We start from the raw sequence: 22,299 nt of genomic DNA on the forward strand, positions 1-22,299 counted from the left end.
TGGGGAGTGGGGGAGGGGGTAGAAATACAAAAGAAGAGAAATTATACGTTATCAGTACCGCGTCATCATTATCAGTCGCATGGCGAGAGTGCATAATGTTTTTCTTTTTCAATCTCTATCTCCTCCACTCTTCTATTTCTTTTTACTTTTCGCCATTTCTTTATTCGCGAATTTGTGTATTTTCACGTACGACGGTGCTCCGACGTGCTTGGTACTTTTGGAATTATTTTTTTGGGACATTTTTATTTAGTGCCGATGAACGTCGAGAAAAATTTTGACGAATTTTGTATTTCGTGAAAATAGGGGAAAATTGAAATTTTTTTTATCCAATGGATTAACGCGGTAACAATATTTTTGTTTTAGTAATCTTTTTTTTAAGGATACTTTGAAAACACGAAAAATGAGATATCGCGGTCATAACATCGATGGACGTGAATCGCGTGTCTAAACGAACAAAAGAATCTGCAAGGAATAAGGAAATTTGTTTTTGTTTAAAAAACTCGTTATTACTATATGGATTTTAGGAGAAAAAAAACTCATTAAAATCATCGTTCTGTTTTCAATGCTTAATGTCAATTTTATAAATACCGATGATCGAGAACTTTTTTTTTTTCTTTACAAAATTCCCAATCTTTACGTCACATAGTATAAGACATACAGAGACAAGAAAGTATCAGTTCGGTAGAAAATTTTTGTCTAATTTATCATTAAATATTACGCAACAGAGACAACAGTCACACAACTCGAGAGAATCGATAACCGAATACGAAGGATTAAAAAAAAGTATATTAATCGAGAACTCGAGTAATTTTGAGAATGGAAATTTTTAAAAATTTATCTCACTAAAATATGAGTTACGAAAATTATTTAATTTACACGCTGCTGGAAAGTTAAGAGAGCCATTTGGGAATCGCGTCATAGATTTCAAGAAGAGCGAATTAGTCCGGGCAACAGAAACAGATGAGGGCCTATCTTACTTAGAGATATCCTAAGCTACGTACATAAACTCAAATATGCTTTACCAGATCACGTATGGAACATCTTGACGATTCGTGTATGTTTATAAATATATATGAATTTTAGTATCCAATAAACTATGCGTGTATATATATATACATATATATGTCAAATCATCAGTAATCATACGGCGATACACAAATTCATCAATGGGACACTTATATTCTATCAGACCATATCAGTTTGTATAATACTTGGTCTGGGCATTTGATACATAATAAAGATACATATATACCCATATGTACTCATATGCGACTACTGGCGCTGTGACTTGCGAGAGAGGAGAAGATATCGCTAAGTGGTTGCCCATATGTATGTATAGCGTATGACCAAGAAAATCCAACATCAGTTCACGAGCACCTGTCCGATGAGAACTTACGCCTTTATCTAATTTCCAAAAAGTTATGAAATTTTAAAAAAATTTTTGAATTTTCATTAAGACTGCCCGGTTACAGAACGCGAGTAGGGAAAAAAGTGAAAATAAATAATTTTGACTGGTGAATGTGATTTTTGAAAAATCTCTATGAGTGGTTGACGCTTTTTTTTTTTAAATTTTTTTAAGACCAGTGTGTGCTTTTTTCAAAAGTGTCGTAAGGTTACGACTTTCGAAGATTAAATATATAGGGAGACGGCAGAAATTTTGTTTCTCTATGATTTGTTAATGCTTCGAGATTGAAGGTTGAATGTTTGAAGCGTATGTGATATCGGTATGTGTGTGCATATATATATAGATATATATTGTAAAGAGATATCAGATTAAGAAAATATCGAATGAACTTTGCGGAAAGGAAGCAAAGAAGAAATAATAAAATTGGAGGAGGAAAGAGAGATTCTGAAGAGACTTTGAGGTCTGTGCTTAAGAGAGAAGCTGATAATCAGTTCAGGTCAATTAGAACCTCTCGAAGGTGATCCACCCTCTTGGCGTATTCTTCATTAGAGTTATCGTCACCTCGTGACGTGGATATTATTTTAAAGAAAAAAAAAAGAAAAGAAAGAAAAAAAGTAGTTGACGAATAAAAGGTAACGGAACTTGACAAAGCCATTCTTGGCGATTCACGCTACCGAAGATAGTAATGAGATTCTAAAGAAAAAAGAAAATTTTATTTATATCAAAGAAAAGAGTCAAGCGAAGCAAAAGAATAAATTCTTGAACGATAAATCAATTCGCGCAACGACGCGTATGCTGTAGTAAAATTTTTGGATTTATCCAAAAAGTTATATGAGACGTTGAAAAAAAAAATAGAAGACAAGAGAATCGTATCGGGCAGGGGAAGGGAAGCAGGCAGTCTTGCTTGGAAAGATATCGCTCTGCTTCTATGAGAAGTTTAGATCAGTTCAGGAACACCTGTCTTACGGTGATGGTCGTTCTTTGAGAAAAATTTTTTTTGGAAACAGACTTTTAGACTGGTTTTTTTTAAATTTTATTTCCGTGATAAGAAATGTGCGATATGACTGTTGTTGGTTGATTTTGTGAAAGGGACTCTTGACTTGAGACAGATATGGATCGAAAACAGCGAAAGAGGAAAAGGCCAAAGGAGAAAGACAAGGTAAAACTTTTTTTTTTCGTAAATTTAATTAATTTAATTATTCAACAATTAGATTAGCTTTTATTATGAGAAATAAGGAACTCTGAAATTTTATAATGTTGCTTAGATCAGAGCAAATTTTTTTAACATTCATTTCAGCCGTACTCAAATCTTGGCTGGACTGTGATGTAAAAATTTGACTTCGAAACGAAATGCTTTTATATCAAATTAACCAACCCACTTTGTAGCTATCATTATGTAACATTTAATCGTCTGGTTGACACTATTATCAGGACACCCTGTACAAGTAGTAAGAGTCGTTGGTTTTTATCGGTTGTTAAAATTTCATTATTACTACAGACTCGTTCTTTTCTTTTTCAAAGTAACGAGCGACCGTATAAAAACACTCGGTATTCGAAACACGTATATCTGTACTGTGATTAGTTTTAATCGAGATTAGGGGAAAGAAAAATAAAATAAAAATTTTTATCCAAATATCGTGAGAATCAAAAATATATTTTTTTTTTTCGTTCGAATAAAAATAAAAATCAAAGCTTTTCGCACACGGGAGAAAGTATTGGATAAATTTTTGTCATTAGGTTTATCTGTAACTGGCTGTTATCATTGATCCATTTTGATCTACCGATCCGTCATTGTCGCAATCGACAAGGACTTAATCTGATCACGAGACTCGTGATGCTCGCTATAAAAATATATAAAATTCGCTCGTCTTGGATTTTCTTTAATTTTAATATTCGAGGTCACCCGTCAACTTTATTCTTTTCCATGAGCAGCCAGTATTTAAACATTTTTTCTTCCTTTTCTTTCATCTAAATTTTTTTTTCAACTTGTTATTTTCTTTCTCAACGAAACCACGGAAAAAAATCTCTTGCCCTATTGTTTTCTACGCATTCTTAGGTAATGTATGTAGAACGTCATTACAATGAGACAAATATTCTTGACACGTGGCAATTTCTATTGGTTTCCTGATCCATCCCCCCCACTTTTCAACTATTTACACTTTGTTATTGAAATTTACAAGAATTACAAAGCGAACAAAATTTGTCCTCGCGACGACAACAAATGAATTCGTTGATGAGATTCTTTGTGTAGTCATTTTTGTTTTGTTAAATTGGAGTACATTGATTTTTGTATGGTAATGATCATTATGCATTCCTTGTCTACAGAATTGAATGACAATCGTCAAGTGTCAAGTGACAAAATGATTTTGTCATTCGATGATTTACGAGTCACACAGGTTAAATGATTTTTGAAAAATAAAAAAAAAATGCTAAATAAAATTCAACTGGGAATAACCAAAAATTACGTCATCAGGTAGAGTCATCAAACGTCATTGATGACGCCATCGTTACAGCACGAGATAAATTCTGACCAGGAAAATCTTTCCAGTATTATTTTACAACTCCATTACAGAATTCTCAAACGAGATGACACGGTCATCCAGATTAAAGGAAAAAGACATGAAAATAGACAAAAATCCAAAAATTCAGAAACGTCATTGGTTTCGAATAAAAATTTGGAAATTTTTTTGAAAAATTTTGAGCTAATTAAATTATGATTTTGATATTGAAAGTCAATTCTCGGTCCAGCTGTCAATCGACGTCAATATGTTCGATGTTAGACTGTAACATGACTTTTTTATGATATTTTTGGGCCTATTAACGACTGATAAGCCTCATCGACGTCGAATACCTTTATCACTATATTTATTATCCGACGATAATACGATCGTCCATAAAAATATATTTGTCAAAAAGGTATTTTTGCCGGTTGAGTCAGAGAATTTTCAAGATTTTTTTCTGTCTCGCACTATTACGTAGTAACGGTTTGCAATAACTCTTATCGGCGTAAAGTCACGATAATTATTAACGGTCAAACAAAAAATTGCACTTTCTAATCTGCATATTAAGATTGCAAAAATTTACTATACTTCCCCACGCCTTTTCTTGGCACACTCGTGATAACGATAAACGTTATCAATTGTTGTATTCGAATTAGAAAAAAGGTTACGCGAAAAAATATACTTATATAATTAATTGACCATTTATAGACATACGTAAATACAAAATTGATAACTGTCTACATAACAAAAAAAATTGATTTATTTTTTAAATCTTTCATATTTCCCGCTCACCAGTTATTTATTTTGTTATTGCTGTCCGAACCGATACAATTATTGTTCCAGCGATCACGCACAACCGGGAATCCCCTTTTACGTAAGAATAGGACGTCGATTGTTTTGATAGTATTTACGTCGAGTAATGATACTGCGCATTCGAAATCTCATTTGTAAAATTTAACAAATTGAAGTCCTTGAAGCGAACGAGAATTTAACAACCAGTTACATAAAGTCCTAGGTAAATAAATATAAATGTTAAAATAAAATTATAAACCCAGACGATCACCCTGATAACTATCACGTAGAAATGTTATCGATAACATAAATTATACCAACATAAGACATTGTAAGACATAACGTTCTCTGCCCAGATACATCAAATTAGTTGAATGTGTATAAAAGCATGATTCATAGAAAATTATTTATTAGGATATGGGACGACTTGAGCGATGACTATGGCAATTGGTAAATGATTCAAGGCGATTGAGCAGGAACTAATTACAAAATAAAAAGGTTAAAATTATAAGAAAATATATTTTCATCGGTCATTAAGTTTGGTCATTGTTCAAGCTAAGCGATACTCGTATATGTAACTACTTATGAATCACCCTGTATATGTATATCGGTTCATAGTACAGAGTTCAAGCAGTTTATCAAAATTTTCGAATATTTCTATATGTACACGATACGCCATTATATTTAGAATGCAGCCGCTTATTTTAATGTAATATTTGCTGTTGACTGCAGTTATATTTAGTACGGACTGTACCGGCTAGACAACGTGAATCAAGTTGAATTTTATTTTTCAAATTAAATACCAAAAAGTGGGTCAATTCTGTAATATATTTCACTCGCTCGTCCGTACATGGGAGAGACACGAGAATTGAGGAAAAATAATGGGTAATTAACATTGAAATACACAGTGAATTATGCAAGAGTGAAATGAGGAATTGAAATGTTTGGAAATTCATTAAAATAGAAAAATTCGAATAATTAATTTTTAATGAACTGAGGTAACTCAATAGGAAATATAGAAAGTAGATGAACCAGGTGAAATAGAATAGTTGAAAATTATTATTTTTTAAAATCACTGCCTGATGAAAAAATCAAAAATGACATTTATCAATTTGAATGTCCTCAGCAATGAGAGCAGTGATGTGGTACCATGTCCAGTAGGTTACTGCTTGAAATACTTCATAGGGACTGTACCAGCTAACGAGACTTAATGACTTGTATCCACTTTATGGAGCTGAGCGTCATTCAGATCATCGCCATTCTCATTCACAGAAAGTCCTGCTGTCCATTCTTGATCCTTGGGACGTGAAAGTAGCCAGTGTTAATCCGGTTGGTCTAGCGCAGAGACGAGGGGTGTCGCTTGCAATTCTTTCTACGGAACCGGAACCGGAAGCCAAAAGTTGGCCAGCGCCCGCAGGCCTTGTGAAGATACCGTCGCCTTGGTACAAACCAGGTACAAGCTCATCCGGTGGGCTTGAAGCATCCAGGTCACAGGATTCTTTTTCGAGGAATACTCTTGAATGGCCGGATCCTTGGTACAGACCTCAAAGGTGATTTTTTATTGATTGGATATCGATGAAATATTTTGAAAAAAAAAATTAATCGTACCTTGTATACCTATATATGTATACTCGTATAATGTAAGTATAATAAAACAGTTGTATTATCGTTTATTATAATTCTCTTATCAGTCGGAACTCCACGAATGACACTTTGAGTTCGACAACTTTGGATCTTCCTGTGAAACCTCCCCGAACGAATAAATCAAAGGAGAAAGTGAAAAAAGAGTCCCAGGATAATTTTGATGGTGTTGATAGTAATAATGAGATATCAGGAAATTTACAAAATGGCGATCCTGGTGTGGTGAACAATGGTCTGGTGAGGGTGCATTTTGAAAATGAGAATAAATTAGAGAGTGAGTCGAAGATTGTATCAGCTGTTGGGTCTTCATCGAAAATTTTGATAAATGGTAACGATTCGGTGTTGGAAAGGACCGATGACGTTTTTAAGGATACAGATATTGCTTGTGAGGATTCGAAAAAGGGATTGAATTTGGATAAAACTGTGATCGAGGGACACGGTGAAAATTTGAAAAACGTACCAAAAACCGATGAGGACAAAGTGGATTCAACTTTGGAAGAAAATAATAAATCGCCTGAAGCCAAACTGAATGTATTATTCGATGATAAGGGAACATTGACATCGATTGTCGAAAAACTTGTGCAATCTAGGTAATTTTGAAAATTTGTAATTATCCATTATTTAATTTGGGTAAAATATATCTGCACTTGAGTTTGATGTATTTGATAATTTTGATATTGAACTTTTTATAATTTAGGTATACTCCACGGCAAACAGCCACGCAAAGAAGACTAATACGAAATTCACCTCAAGGCAGTATAAAGAGCGCAAATAAAAGTGGTAAGAAAATAAATTTTTATATTTCTAAAAATATTTTATTCAAATTACTTTACATGCGGGGAATAGCCAAATGCTCAGGAAGTTTTGGTTTGTTTGGATTATTCAAAATTAGCCAATGTGCCAGCCATAAGATTGGATCTGGTGGTTTCGTTTGGCAACACTGATTTAACAAGGCAATGATTATTAAAATTTTTTAACGATATACAAAAACTAGTGAAATTTACCGTAGTGAGTCCTTCCATCAAGACTTTATTGACGACTTCCAATAAATAATCGACTGCGACTTCGCCTCTCATTAATGGCTCAGTGACAACTAAAAATTGAGGGATAAGGAAAAATTTTAATTATTAAATATACGCGTAAAAATAATATTGAAAATGAAAAAAAAAAAAAGAAAGAAACGTGCAATCTGGAAAGAAAAAGTGAATTTCTCTCTCAGCCATTTCTCGATTAGCACTGCCGTGAACAGCATTTTTAAAATCTTCACCACGTCTTCCAAATTTCGCTCGAATGCTATCAGGAAAATAAAAACGAGCTTCCGTGACCTAAAAAAATATTTTCAAAAAAATTATGTAAATCACCAATAAGAATGACTTTACCTTCGTGGGTCCCATAAGCATTCGCCAATCCTGAATGGCCTGTTGTTTCGCCAAAACGAAAACGATTATTGAACCGGAAGCCATATAAGCCACAAGATGGGGAAAATAAGTCTCTCCATAATTATCCGAATAAAATTCTGATGCCTGTTCAGGGGCCAATAGCAGCCATCGAGTTTGAAGAATTTGAAAACCCTCTTCCAAAATTCGATTTTCGATTTCCTTCCGGCATTCCACGGCTTCCGGTTTAATGATGGCAAGAGTGTACTCGATATCCGGTTCTTGTTCTTCCTCGAATTCTTCATCACTCTCAGATAAACAGGGACCACACGGTACAGGTTGATATACCGGTTCCTCTTGTTCGTCATTTACAAAATTTCGTGATTCCCAAGAATTTATAAATTTGTACTATTCTTTTAAAAAAACGATATTAATTCTCCGAATTTTTCTTTTTTTTTTTAAATCAAAAATATTCATACCGTTCTCGTAGAATCGCTGGAGCATACAGAACTTTCGGTTTTTTTGATTTCATCGTAACACAAAAAACGATCAGTATCGCTGTCATCGATTTTGGCAGTTTTCCAATTTTCCATTAAATTCCCCCTATCGTTAACACTGCCCGGACATTTTTCAAATAACGTCACAGCTTCCACGGCATCTTTTTCATCTTGTCCGGCGCAGTCGCACATTATAAATTTTCAAAATAAAATTATCAATTCAAAATCTTGTCCTATATCGCAAATACAACATTTCCATAATACACCATCAAGAAAATCAGAATGACCTAATTTCCTAGGTTATAAAAAAAAACACTATTCAACTGTTTTCTCGTATCAAAATTAAATTTTTTTACCCAAATTCAAATTCGCCAACCAACTTCAAACAGCATAACAAATACCGAAAAGGCGTAACCTTTGATCTTCTCAATACCTTTGGCGGCTCCCTCATAATTTTTCTATGTTTTTCTTTGAGAGTGTACCTTACGATAAAAGATAAAGATGCTTAACATACTTCTGCCGTCATTGACGCAACATTAATAAAAAAAATTACGTAGCTTCTTTTTATTACTAACATTAAACATTGTAATTCTAATTACAACGCCATATTGTTCCACTGCATACAATTTTCGAAATGTACATTTGAATAAAGTTCACAAACAAAATCGAAAGACAATTTTAATCGTAGCTATTTAATTAATCCCTCGATTGACATTGTTATCATTCTTAGCACAAGCTTCAAACTCTATTGACTCTTGCCAAAAATCTTCACATCTACGACTATACCCTTATGACTATTTGTAAGATATTAGAAAATTACAAAAAATATTTATATTTCATATTAATTATTTTCATAGTTACAGATAATCAACAAACCACATCGACTCAAAGTACAGCTACAATAGTCAGCTTTGAGTCGGATAAAAAAATATCAGATTCATCGGAAGTCAAAAAATTAACAGGATTTGGAAATTCCGATATCAGAAAGACAAGTATTTCTGTGCCCAGCAAACTCAACGACATGGACGATCTACGAGTGGATAAGAACCAGGTGAAACGAAAAGTCATTAGTATAATGATGATAATTATAACCATTACTTACATGATGGTATGAATGCCAATAAAAAATAGATACGTATATTAAGTATCGATCTAGTGGATCGATATAGTTATCATAAATCTTCATCGTTAACGTCGTCATATTTACATGAATTATTTTTTTACAATTTTGTAAAAAAAAAATAATAACTTCGTTATGATAACATTGATAAGGATACAGTCATACGTCTATACAATGATATTGACCCATAAAATGAAATTTCAAAATACCGTACTACAGTGACAGGAGTTAATTTATTTTGAATCCGATTGAACCGAGTAAAGTAAACACAACATGACAACACATTTGACATTAAGACTTGACAACCATTAATTGTCAAAAATTTTATTCTTGACAATCATTCAAAATTTTAGTCTGTCAGTGCACGTGGAATGACAACGAATCGCGTCAATGTGTCACAGTCAAAAATTGTACAGTGAATCATTACCATTGTGATTATTGAATAGTATTTTTTTAGTTGTAACAATGGAGAAAGATAACAAAGATAACAAGGATCACAAATACAGTTCGATTTATTCGTTGGAAAGAGCTTTGTCAGCCGGTACAAGTAGACTGGGTTCGATAGCCGAGGTGTGTAATTTATGAAACGTCCAGTATAATAATAGAACCAAGAAATGACTGGCTGTGCAAAATATTCGAAAATATCGCATATAATTAGTATAGCAATACTTAACCTCGAAATGGTTCAGTGACTATCAGTGATGAATAAAAGAGCAAATGATTTTTGAAGCGCCAACTATTTTTACTGTCAGACAGTAATAAACCGTATTATCGTACACGTATGTCTAATGCATTGAAAAGTCCATATGTGGCGTTTGTAAGCGCGCGAAAACCGGATTTCATTTGAAGGTCTTGGCTCAATTGATACGAACGTGTACTGCGTTGTATCTCTTCACTTTCCGGCCCCTTGCGTTTACGTTGCGAGTTTCTCTTTACGTAACAGACAGCCAGACCAGTTGTTATTATCATGTCGCGCAGAATGGACTGTCAGGAATCACGATACTGTTCGATGATTTTTTGTTAAATTGTTTTAGGCACTTTTTAATAAAGATAGGTCGCTACAGGGAAATTTTGAAAAAAATATGACAAGACTCTTGGACGGATATTATTTTTTTTTTAACATAACGAGTTCGCGTTGCCATTTTTTTAATTAGTCGTTTCGTGATGAAAGACGACAGTGATAATTACTCTGGATTGAAGAAACAAGTATTGGTTAAGGTTGTTATATTTGTTTTTGTGAGTGTCAATAGGTTATCAATGAATGAGTTATCATTGGATACGTGTTTGATAAATTAATTGACGTAGTTGGCTCAGTGGTACGCGAATTAATTGAAGCCAGTAACAAATTAATAACAATGACAATAATTCATTGGGATTACATAAATATTGTATAATTTGTGTTTCTTAAATTACATCTTTATTTTAATAGTGCAAATTACATTATAGGACACTGTTTCGAGATTTACGCGTACTGAAAGCGACAGTAGCGCCACGTTCAGTAACAGCGGATCTTCGCCAAACGGCAGTCCTCTTGGTTCGGAAACCGAAGATGAAGGTGATGACGAAGAAATGTCCAAGTACGTAGTTAAATGTTAGACGCAAAGAAAGAAAGTCAAAAATTTCAAAGGATACGTTATTGCCAAACATTGTCACTCACTGATAACTATCGTTCACGGATAATTCGTAAAATCGAGAAAAGTATCCCAGACCGTAATAATTAAATCTTGTGAAAACTGTTGGAAAAAATACTTAAAAAAAAATACTTAAAAAATTACTTTAAAACTTTACGCAACTTTTAAAACGATGCAACGAATCTCCATTAAAAAATAGGAATGACCACTGTATATAAATCAAGTCTAAATATAAACCACGACGTAGTTCCTGATAACATAAAAAAGAAACATAAAACTAAATATTCTCATATGTGCCGAAACGAGCACGTGGTAGCAATGAAAAATAAAAATAAGAACCGAACATCTACGATAAAGACACGTCTGATCATCAGTATCAGTGGCATAGTACGTACAACGAAATAGTGAAATGCGTACAGCATGTTGACTGACACAAACTTACCAAATTAAGTTAAATTGCGTTGCAGTGGCGTTCAGGCTGAATATTCGACAACACTCCTATCATAAACGTCGCCTGATGTGATCAGTTTTTGAGGTTATCGTAACGTGTCTTCTCCTCGCTCGTCTCTACACTGACAAACGACACTTCTGCGTACAGCACTTGATAGCAGGTGTCGTTTTCAATTCACGACCACTTGTGCCGACGGATAAAAATTCAAATAACTTGGTCAAAAATTCACTACAGCTTCTGTTTTTATCACCACGCAACTCCCATGGCCGTCGATGTATTAAGTACTACTGTCGCCCGTTACGTACTTGACCCATACATATGGCTGCGTCGTGCAGCCAATTGAAAACGGCTACAATATGGCTATAAGAACTTCAAGTCCATACGTGGTGATCGGTTGGCAGTGTAGTCTGTTCTAGTGGCGTGGATTGTACTTTTATAGTGACATTTAAATCGAAATATTTTAAAATCGATATTGGACTTTAAAAATCGATCGATACCGTCATGGTTATATACCGAATAATAATTTTGTTTACCAAGATTAATTTTAAACGACTGTTTTAATTTATGCGTTGCTTTCATTATAGTAATGGAGTAATTTTGACAAACGAGAAAAATTAGTAACTTTTACGTAACATATTTTATATAAAAATGATATCGATGTATGACGTGAGAAAGTCTATTGCACTGCAGGGGTATGTATAATTGGTAGATATGATTTGAAATTTTTTTTTATTGATTAACATTGTTAATTTAAATTTATCTTCCCTCTGTAAAATCTATTATCACTGCGTTATTCTTTATAGGCTTTTATTATTTGCGTGTTTTATACATTTTTTAAATTATTTTCATCAATGTTTATGACATACGAGGGAAAAGTTGGAATCATTTTTTTTTTCATTCCACAGGGTACCACTGCAGGCGCCGCCCAGGCGAAAAGGAAAAATCGTTGTTTCGACGACAAATCAAAAATTGGGTGGTAACGGGATCGAAATTCCAGGCGTACAAAGTCCTAATTCAACAATAACCAGTGTGAATAGCATCTCGAGTTTGCTTAAAGAGAAACTTCAACTATCGATACCGCAGGCACTTCGCAGTAGCAAGAAAAGGCAAAATGCTGATTACAGGTACGAAATAAAGTGAATGACGTCACAATCAATCGATCGTCGTGTTCATTTTTATAATTTTTCTTCGTTTACATTAATCCTGACTTGTGTAATTTATTTTTCAGAATACGTGCCTTCGTAGGAATATTGTTTCTCTGCGTTGTATTTCTCGTGGGTTTTGCCCACATCTATTACACTCAACATGTCCTACAACGTGCATACTTCGATAAATTCAGGTATTAAAAGAAAAGCTGAACTTTACTTTCATTTCTTATCGATGACTTTCTTTCTGAAAAATCCCCTTAGTACTACTTACAATTTTTCTAACCACTTCCACGACCATCATTCAATCATCATATCAACGACCCTATAATAGTCGTCTCAGGAAATGGTTAATATACTTGATTATGGTTTGTCCGTTCGTCTGAAACATTAGGGAGATTAATTCAGTACCAGCTACAGAAAGATATAACAGAAAAAAGTAAGGGAAATGAATAACAAACAAAAAAGAACAAAAAATATTTTTTTAAATGTATTGTGACGTGATTTTTCGAATCACGGTCCCAAGGCGGCTCCGGTTACCGATACAGATAACGTTCTCGATTCCTGGTTTCCTTCGGGTCGCCACCCTGTTCAGAAGCTACGCTCTCGGATTGATTCGTATAGTTATGTCAAGGCTCTCGTAAGATTTCGTTATTGTTTAGTTGAGGTCGAGGTGCTCGAATCTGCCGTGGGCAGATAGTCTCGACGTACCGAGTTGCCCGGCAGAGGAGACGACCCGACGGAGACGTCTCCACGGACCGGCAGGAGCCCGGGTGAGATATCGGCGCCCCGCTGGAGATGGGCAAAGGGCTGTAGAGCGGGCGGAGGTAGTTTTGATACGGTTAAGGGCAGGAGAGGAACCTCCTGCCCGAGTTAAGGACGTGGTGCCCAGCTGTCGCCCGATGCCCTGGGAAGCGGCCGTGGAGGATCTCCAGGAGTTACGTACCGATTCGCTAAGGGACGCTCTCGATTTGGTTTAAAGGGACGACTCGAAGGAGATAGAAGAGTTATCGGTTAAAAGGCTCTCGACCAATCAGAATGATTAGTTCTCGGAATTGGATATTTTGTCAAAGCAGTCTGTCTCGGGGCACCGACCGTGGTGTCACGGGCTGCCCCGCGCTCCCGTGCTGTCTGTTTATAGTTTTTCTTGCCGTGTTTCGCTACGGTATAGCAAGTTCTCGATTCGTACAGTTCTCGCGTTGTTCTCGCGATATCCAGGCAATTCTATGAATTCCTGTGACTGTTCCGGAGGTGTAGTGCAGTGTTTTAGTGCAGTGTCCAACAGAGTGTCCTTGGGATGCAGTTCACGGCCTCCACGGATTAGCTGTACCAGCTCCGGTGAGTCTCCCAATTTATTAATTGGTGTCGGGTCGTAAGTTAAAAGAATTACGTTACAATCTATACCAGAGATCCTGTGCCTACACGTACTACACACGTATGGGTGCTCGTTTGACGTGTCTCGCGAGTTGCGCTGCGGGAATCTCGGATAAGAAGAACCTGGCAGTGAGGTTCGTCACGTGGCAGATTTCTTTCTTCGTTTCACGCGACCCCAAAGATCAGCTCCTACGGTTGCGTTTCTCGATTTTACGCGTCCCCAAAAATCGACAGGATCCGTTAAGCTATCGCCTCGTCTGATAGGTTCCGTCAGAGCTCTCGTTCTTAGTGGAGTTGGGCCTGTTCCATCCCAACTCCCAGTTTATACCGGCTCGTCAGTTCCCGGGGAAAAAAGAACCCAACTCCCAGTTTATACCGGCTCGTCAGTTCCCGGTGAAAAAAGAATTGGCTGGCGCCCGCCTGGCTTGCGGATGAACGAACGACGGGTGGACGGCCGAAGGTAACGTAGGTTGGTTCTCGAAGATAGTTCGTTCTCGTATGTTTTGCTATCGGTGTCGGGTCATAAGTTAAAAGAATTACGTTACAGTATATTTTCCAAACAAATTTTTTTTCATACAAAAAAAATTTCGTAAAATGACTACTACCATTAATCCCATACAGGTTCAACAAAAACGAAAGGATGATGTACGTGTACAACAATGTAGGCGCAGAAATAATAGCTGGTAAACTAGGCGAAGGAATTCCAGCAGACACAGGAGTGTTTCCATGTTTGACGCATGATCAGCGATCAGACTCAGTATGTCTGGAGTGGCTTCAGCAGACAAGGTTGTACTTGGCGCATACGCAATCAAACGACATGAACTGTTACCACGTGGCCTGGCAGAGCTTGAGCCCACACTTCAATCCAATGGATTGTTTCGATTGGTCATCCAAGAGAGGTCACTGGTACGGCGCAGGTCAAATTCAAAACATGGCTTATCCCCTAGAACAAGGAAGGCTGGACTTGAGTCCGTTCATAACCGGCGACATAAGGAAGCATCCATTCGGCAACGTCCTGAAACCCTATTTCCTGAACTCCAAAGGCGCCACCATCTTGGTGGACTCGCAGACGCCATTGTACGTGTCGATAAATGCAAACAGGACAAAGGACTTTTGCCTTCAAGCAAAGTACGACGCTTTCGCATACATCAATCACTTGACTCCGCTTCCCCAACTGAATTACACGATTTGCGCAACGGACAACATGAAGACACTTCACTCTTTAATGGCGGAGAAGTCGCTCTGGGACGGTTTGAAGCCGGATGAATATTCAGCAGTTCACTCCTTGCTGTCAGAACCCGTCTGGCAGATCTCACCAACGAACGAAGCAACCATTTACAATTATACCGAGGACGTGATCGCTCTTGGATTTTTACGTCAAGGTCACGTTCTTCTGAGCGAGGAATGGCAACCCAGTCCGGGTGACTTAGTCCTTGACGAGACTCGTTTCCCAACGATGGAGGAGACCATCAACATCTTTCACAGAAGAGGCTTCAGAATCGTCCTCACCATTCAGCCGTTCATCTCCACGGAGTCTATAAACTTCAAAGAGGCTGTTGCCAACAGACTTCTTATATCTGAACGTGGAAGTGATCCTAGAATTCCAGCGTTGGCCAGATACAAGCAGAGCAACAGTGCTGGGGTCCTGGACATAACCAACAACAAGACTCTGCCCTGGCTCCAAGCTAAACTGGAGAACCTGCTGAAGACCTATCATATAGACTCCTTTTACCTTGATCTTGGAAACGCACAGGATATGCCTCATTATTACAAGTGCGAGCAGCCTCTGACCAATCCGGATCACTACAAGTCTGTATTCACAAAATCGATCCTGGGGTCGGTACCGGTGATCGGTGTGTCCGGAGCCATTTCCAGACCAAGGGCACCGGTTTTCGTCTCGCTACCGCCGTTTCCGTCCTCTTGGAAAGCCATCAAGACTGTCATACCGACTGTACTGAGCTATGGGATCATCGGATATCCCTTTATCATGCCTGGTGCTGTTGGGGGTGACGTTGCTCTGCCTATGTCCGATAACAATCCTGATAATGATTATGAGGTTAACTTACCTGACAAGGAGCTCTACGTGCGCTGGCTTCAACTCTCGACTTTCCTACCTGTTATCAGATTCACGCATTTGCCTAGCAAATATTCCGATGACTCTGTGCTGGAAATGGCCAAGAGACTGACTACCCTCAGACAAAAGATCGTTACTCCTCTATTGAAGAAGTACGCTAATGAGAGTTTGGATTCAGGATTACCTATTGTCAGGCCGTTGTGGATGCTGGATCCGGCTGATCCTGCTTGTCATGTTGTTGTTGACGAGTTCTCTGTAGGGGAGGAACTCATTGTCGCTCCGATACTTTACTCGGGGAGCAGACAGAGAGAAGTTTATCTTCCGGCTGGTGCCTGGAGGGATGGTATTGATGGAAGTCTCAGAAAGGGTTCCAGATGGATTCATAATTACAGGGTTGCCGAAGACAAGGTTGCTTATTTCTTAAAGATGCCCAACAATACGAGATTTTAGATTGTTTAGAATTAAATTTTTAAGGATATTTTTTTTTTTGCGAAATGAACAATTTGGGATCGATATAACCAAATCGGGAAATGTGAGAATTGTAATGACTCGTGATAAGAACAATGGTTTTGTAGTAAAGATCAAATTTGACACGTGAATCTTTGTAAGTGTATTGAGTGATAAGTCATGAAAATAGTTAATAACGTAATATAAGGTCAAACCATTTTCAAACGATTACTTTAATAAAGAAACGAAAAAGTATTTTTTTAAACCGTTCGTCCTACTTTCATCTAAAACAATATCGAGATACGAATAATGTGCTTAGTGACGTTGAAAAAGAGGAAAAGATTAATCAGACTATGGTGTAGTGTATATTTATTATATTATCATTTTTATCATATAGCATAACATTAGTATTTCTATAATAATAATCATAGCACCATGAACACTCCACAGTAAGTTTTAATTCGTTATTCGAAAACGTAGTGCGCCGATGCGCTCTCTGGTGGTAAAAAATGGCAACAGGCGTCACCTAACAGGATTCAAAGGAAAGTTCCGACGAAATTCAAAAATCACGATCATATCGAACACCCAATGACTAGATGCATTTTCAGTTAGGAAAGGACTCGCATGATTACTGACTAGAGTCTCGCGTCTCAAAATATAAAAAAAAAAATCGAAAATTTACTAAAAAAATCTACTTTTCATAAATTTTAAAATACATCACTATCATTTAAATTGCCCAGCAAAATTTCCAAAATTCACGACACAAAATGCGTCGATCTCTTTAAAAAAAAAAATCATAGATTACCGAACCCCCCCAAATGATGTTTATTCGAGTACAATAAAATCGCGTCAATGATATCGAACAGACAAAAAGCGATCAGGCGCATATAAATTTCATATCTAATTTTCAAGATTTTTCAACCATCTCCCTCGTATCAAAAGTCGCCATTTTAAACCACCATTAAAAAAGAGTCGCATCGTGACCTCGGGGGTTCGTAAAGGTGTTGTTTCTCATCGCGTTACAGCAAATCACTATCGTCATTAAATCATCTCACTGCATCCTCTCTAAAATTGTTTCATTGAAAGCTCGCTCCTAATTGTAATTCTCACCATTAAGTTCATCGGTGTCTCTGTGTATGGTTGTGTATGTGTACGTGTGTGTACATGTGTGTACTTACGTAATCCTCCGTATGTATCGTTAGTATATCACGTGTCTGTATCATCGTGTTTGCGCGTACGTGTTTGGTTATGTACCGTGTATATATATATAGAGAGTTTCTCGCATCACTTCCGATTGACAATATTAAATTTAATTTAATTTCATAATTTTAACATCCTACCTAGATAGCTGGTCATTCTTTATTTCATCATAAATCCATCGTCAATAAATAATAGATAAATACAAAGGTACACCGTATAGTCGTCAATCGTTAGTCACGTCAACAGTCGTCAACACCATCATCATCATAAGTATCTTTATAAGCATCTTTACTATCATCGTCCTAGTCGTCGTTTTCATCAACTTTGCGAACACGTCGGTAATTATTTCCCGCGCACTGTCGCCTCGAATTCCATTTTCGTTCTCTCTACATTACCGACCGACTTGGATTACCGAGCGAGAAGCTCCGTGAAGTTACAGGAAAGAACATTAAAAAATACTTTGATCCGCGGAATAAATGTGAACGATAATAATCTGTTAACGTTGCTGAATAATAATAAAATATATTGATAATATATTAGCAATAATCATAATAGCAATGATCTCTCAACGTCACTTCACTCTCTGTCTCGTCGCCCGGCTCGCTTTTATTTACTTTTTAATATCCTAACCTAAATCTCGATTTCATAAACGTCCTTACGCATAAGTCATGCACATGTACGTATGTCTCATCTGTGTACATATATGTACGGATATATGTACGGTCTGTGTCGTTGTGTATAAGTATGTGTATATATGTGTTTATCTTCGACCTCATTCTGCCCTATTTCGTTTTCAACAATCTGCCTCACCATTTTCCCAATATTTTATTGTGTCTCGGGCCACTGAACGAGCAGCTGTTATACAAATCTCATTGTTTCCATAATAAAAAATTTTTAAATAACATATATTAAAGAGACACTTAAGTATAAATAAGTGACGGAACGTGCACATAACCTATAAGGGGGTAGAAAAGATATCGCGGGTATGTTTATACGCGTAAATAAATAAATAACGAGTCAACGCAATGGCACATTATGCGCGAACGATTAAATAATCTGGGCTATTAATTTTTTCATTAATTTCTTTTTTTTCCGTTTTATAAGCCACCAGGAAAAAGTAGGCGGGCGGTAGAAAAACTTACGTACTAATTTGCTGCGACTCGATCGCCACCGTCCACGTGGTAGCAGCTATCGACGCAACTCACTTCCGCTCTCTCTATTCGCTTTAGGTTTACTTCCGCTATAATACACAACTCGCGGCAGTTTTTGAATTTGCCGCGCTTCTGGGCTGGTACCGCGTGGGGGCCACCGATCGCAGCGCTAAAAGTCTCTAGGTTCTAACTATGCGTAAAAGTCAAACAATGAGTTTTCAGCTGAGCGATCGCAAGGTGAATTCTGGCGACTCCATTGTTCACGGACATTCGACACTGTTGACAATCGTCAGTCGAGTCATCGTCAGACTGTTCGTGAACAATTTGAATATCCGTAACGTCCACCTTGGTAAAGCAAATTAACCGGCGCGCAATGACTGCCGGGAATAAATGCAACCGATTCGGAAAATGATAATCGTATTACGCCGATACGAATTGTCTACTGGTATGTATAACTTAGTCGATAAATCATCGAGGATAAACAAATTCAACTCAATAACGTCGTACGATAAATCCACTAGACCGGATCCATACGATTTTCCAATAAGAGAAACAATTACGAAATTTCATATCTAGTCATTTTTTTTTCGCAAACTTTCGCACATCCTCATACGTCAATCTCGGTCCTCAGGCATTCATCATCATCATTATTATCGTCACGTACATAGTCATCGCCACCGTCATCATCATCATCATCCACGTTTATCATCGTCAATCGCATCCAACTATAAATCGCTATAGCTGACAGAGGAATAAGTACAAAAGTTTTAGAACGCTCGTATCATTATTATTATTATTTTTTGGTTTCTTTTTTCACCCACGTTACATTATTAAATCAGCATTTTTCTCAAAAAAACTCCCCTCTCCGTCTCTCACTATCTGTCGCTCAACACTGCCTCGGCTATGAACTAATATATGTAAATTTAAGTTTTCTAAGTTCGGATTTTCGAATTTACGCGGGTCAATGATTAACCTCTAATACCAATGACCGTCCGCCATTTTTTCTATCCCCATACGTACTCCGATAGTATTAACCACGGACGTGCGTAAATTCAAAAATAGCATACGTTCGCGGACCTAAGTCCGTTGGATGGATCTTGTCTTTCTTTTTAATTCTGATTTCCCTTTTTCTCTCTTGATTATCGCGTTCCTCCTTATCCGCCTTACTATTTCGTGTCACAATTTTCATCCCAATCCCTTGTCCCGAGTGTTACGCACTTTCATAATTGAGTCGTCTCACTTTGTGTCAGCTTGTACGTCTTTTCTTTTTCTTTAGCTTCAAAGTACTTTCGAAGGAGTCCGTTCAATGTTCGTTTGGTTCAAAAGGATATTTTTTTTAACAACAACGCGAAACGCGAAACACATTTCGATGACCATCTTATTTAGTTAACGTTCAACGTCATCGTCGGCCATTTTTGTTTACCACTCTTTCTACCCCTCTTGTTCCATAGCTCTCTCTCTCTCTCTCTCTCTCTCTCTCTCTCTTTCTCTCTCTCTCTCTCTCTCTCTCTCTCTACCATCTTGACGCCCTAATGACGTCGCACGAGTTATGTGTGTGTATATATATATATATATAGGATATATATATATATATAATATATCTATGCATTTTTAAACATGGCGCGCATATCTCTCCCACTTCTCCTATAGATACATAGAAATACGATATAGAATAACGTTTATGTACTCCCTCGTGTAAATATAGTCATTTATGTAGGCATAGACATTTACGACACGTTAAATCATTAATCATTGTACGAGGCTTTTCCGTCTCTTTTTTTTTTTAAATTCGTATCACGTCCACCCCCTTCCCCATTTTAGTCCCTCGGCCTCGTTATCACTATCTATTATCTGAAAACGTTACTGTTCATTATTATTTTAGCCACGCCGCTTTTCTATTTGAATCGACTTTCAGTACGACAGTTATAATTTAGTACGGGGAATCCTCGACTGGAGCGCCCAAGTCGTATTCCAAATTTCGTATTCCAATGACTAGTATCGTTACGAATGTCCGACAAGTAAGATTTTGCTTTGACTTGACTTATTTCCATTCAAAAAAACAGATTAGCCTTCTTCGATTAAATGGACCATCAGCATTTCGGAATCCAACTCGTCCCCAGAGTTCTGGCATCTGGGATCGAATAGGCTCTTCGTCACACGGTACGTTTCGCTTGCGTCACATCAGGTCGGTTTGTCAAATGTGAAATAACTATACGCGGTGCTGGTAAAGCGGCAGCTGTGTCGAGATATTAAAAAGAGTAATTTTTTTTGTTCCTTTTAATTTTCTATCTTTAATGGGATGATGTTTGTCTGTTTTTTTTTCTTTCCTTTCATTCAAACCCTGCTTGTTCTTTTGTCAATCGGCTTTTTGACTTCTCCTCGCTATCTTATCTAGTTTTACACTCTTGTCCGGGAATTTGAAAATCCTACGTAATCTCCTCGGTTCAAATATATAGGGATCGTGGTTTGGTGTGGGTGTCCCATAACTTGCGCATACGGACCGCGTGGTGCGATTCTTGAAACGTGATCGAGTAGAAAATGTTTAAGAAGTTATGTCATCCGAGTTGTCATTCACTTGGAAAAGACGTAATGCTAGTTTAGCGTCCTGTATATATATATCACTGGGAGACAATCGCATGATCGGCGGATTAGATTATCGTATATGAATGTGTTCCAGAAAAAATGACCGATAACATTTCTTTATCATTTTCAACTAAGCCATATACAAGAAGTTGGCGTGTTATTCGTAGACAAAAGGATTTTCACTAATTATCCTTTAAACAATCTTACAAGATTGTTTCTAATAATTTATTATCTCGTCTATCGATTTAAACTCGATCGATTCGTTTGGGTATCCTAAGGGAAGCCACGTAACGAAATTTGAGTAAGATAGGTTAGGTCTATGATCAACAATGACCGGTTTGGACCTGCGAGAATTCAAAAATTCCTAAAGATGAATATTTTTTTTCGAATTTCTAACCTATAATGCCAACTTGTAACGATCCGCAGCTTTTCTTGTTATATTGTACTCGTACTTCAGATGACTTACGGCCATAGTTGTACATGATATTTGAGGTATCAGCGTGATGACGTCATAAGCAACGAACCGGTACAAAGGTCAAACAGTGATGATCTTTGATGGCGGCTTTTCTATTGTGACTCGTACTGGATTGTCCGGATGTGGAATGACGAGATAATATCCGGACGGAGCTCAGAACTCGACTATTACGGCTGAGCATGCTGCCATTCCCTAGAATTCAAGCCGGTAGGCGCTGCAGCTAGTTTCGTGATCTTGAAGATTGATCGTGCAACGTGAAGCTGATGGCGACAGATCAATATGATTGGCAGCCAATGCCTCTTCGTTATCCGCAACCCAGTAACCCAACGTGTCCGTATCGTAAGTTGGGATCATGGTCACTTCTGTGAAAAAAATTATTTTTAATAAAAATATTTGAAAAGTGATAATTTGAAATGGATCGTGATCATATGATCAT

General features: G+C 37.1%; 3 protein-coding genes across 12 annotated transcripts in view; 1 reads left to right on the plus strand and 2 right to left on the minus strand.

The window, feature by feature from the left end:
* The first annotated feature begins 23 nt into the window (after positions 1–23).
* Positions 24–16,709, plus strand: LOC107266447 (myogenesis-regulating glycosidase). 5 transcript variants are annotated; one of them, XM_015736926.2, is made up of 9 exons: positions 24–2,564; positions 5,971–6,248; positions 6,390–6,929; positions 7,037–7,119; positions 9,070–9,263; positions 10,779–10,909; positions 12,320–12,538; positions 12,643–12,753; positions 14,555–16,709. In XM_015736926.2, exons 1-9 carry the CDS (start codon positions 2,517–2,519, stop codon positions 16,455–16,457), a joined length of 3,507 nt encoding a protein of 1,168 aa, XP_015592412.1. In that variant the 5' UTR covers positions 24–2,516; the 3' UTR covers positions 16,458–16,709. The 5 variants fall into 5 exon arrangements, with proteins under 5 accessions (XP_015592412.1, XP_015592413.1, XP_015592414.1 ...); XM_015736927.2 differs by lacking the exons at positions 24–2,564; positions 5,971–6,248; positions 6,390–6,929; positions 7,037–7,119; positions 9,070–9,263 and adding an exon at positions 9,313–9,902; XM_015736928.2 differs by lacking the exons at positions 24–2,564; positions 5,971–6,248; positions 6,390–6,929; positions 7,037–7,119; positions 9,070–9,263 and adding an exon at positions 9,931–10,568.
* On the minus strand, positions 7,126–8,561 carry LOC107266450 (nucleoside diphosphate kinase homolog 5). The gene is made up of 5 exons (XM_015736934.2): positions 8,195–8,561; positions 7,719–8,123; positions 7,526–7,664; positions 7,344–7,432; positions 7,126–7,279 (listed from the first exon to the last, which is right to left on the minus strand). The coding sequence occupies exons 1-5, from the start codon at positions 8,402–8,404 to the stop codon at positions 7,169–7,171; spliced, it is 954 nt and encodes a 317-aa protein (XP_015592420.1). The 5' UTR covers positions 8,405–8,561; the 3' UTR covers positions 7,126–7,168.
* Positions 16,710–17,116: 407 nt separating the features above from the next.
* The window catches only part of LOC107266446 (microtubule-associated protein futsch), a 46,578-nt gene continuing 41,395 nt past the window's right edge, over positions 17,117–22,299 (minus strand). For all 6 annotated transcript variants that reach the window (XM_015736925.2, XM_025083709.1, XM_025083708.1 and 3 more), the window contains one exon: positions 17,117–22,225. In XM_015736925.2, coding sequence (XP_015592411.1) covers positions 22,056–22,225 — 170 coding nt within the window. In that variant the 3' untranslated portion in view covers positions 17,117–22,055. The remainder of the gene's footprint in view (positions 22,226–22,299) is intronic.

This window comes from Cephus cinctus, unplaced genomic scaffold (genome assembly GCF_000341935.2).
Source record: "Cephus cinctus unplaced genomic scaffold, Ccin1 Ccin1_scaffold0315, whole genome shotgun sequence".
Classification (NCBI taxonomy): Eukaryota; Metazoa; Arthropoda; class Insecta; order Hymenoptera; family Cephidae; genus Cephus; species Cephus cinctus.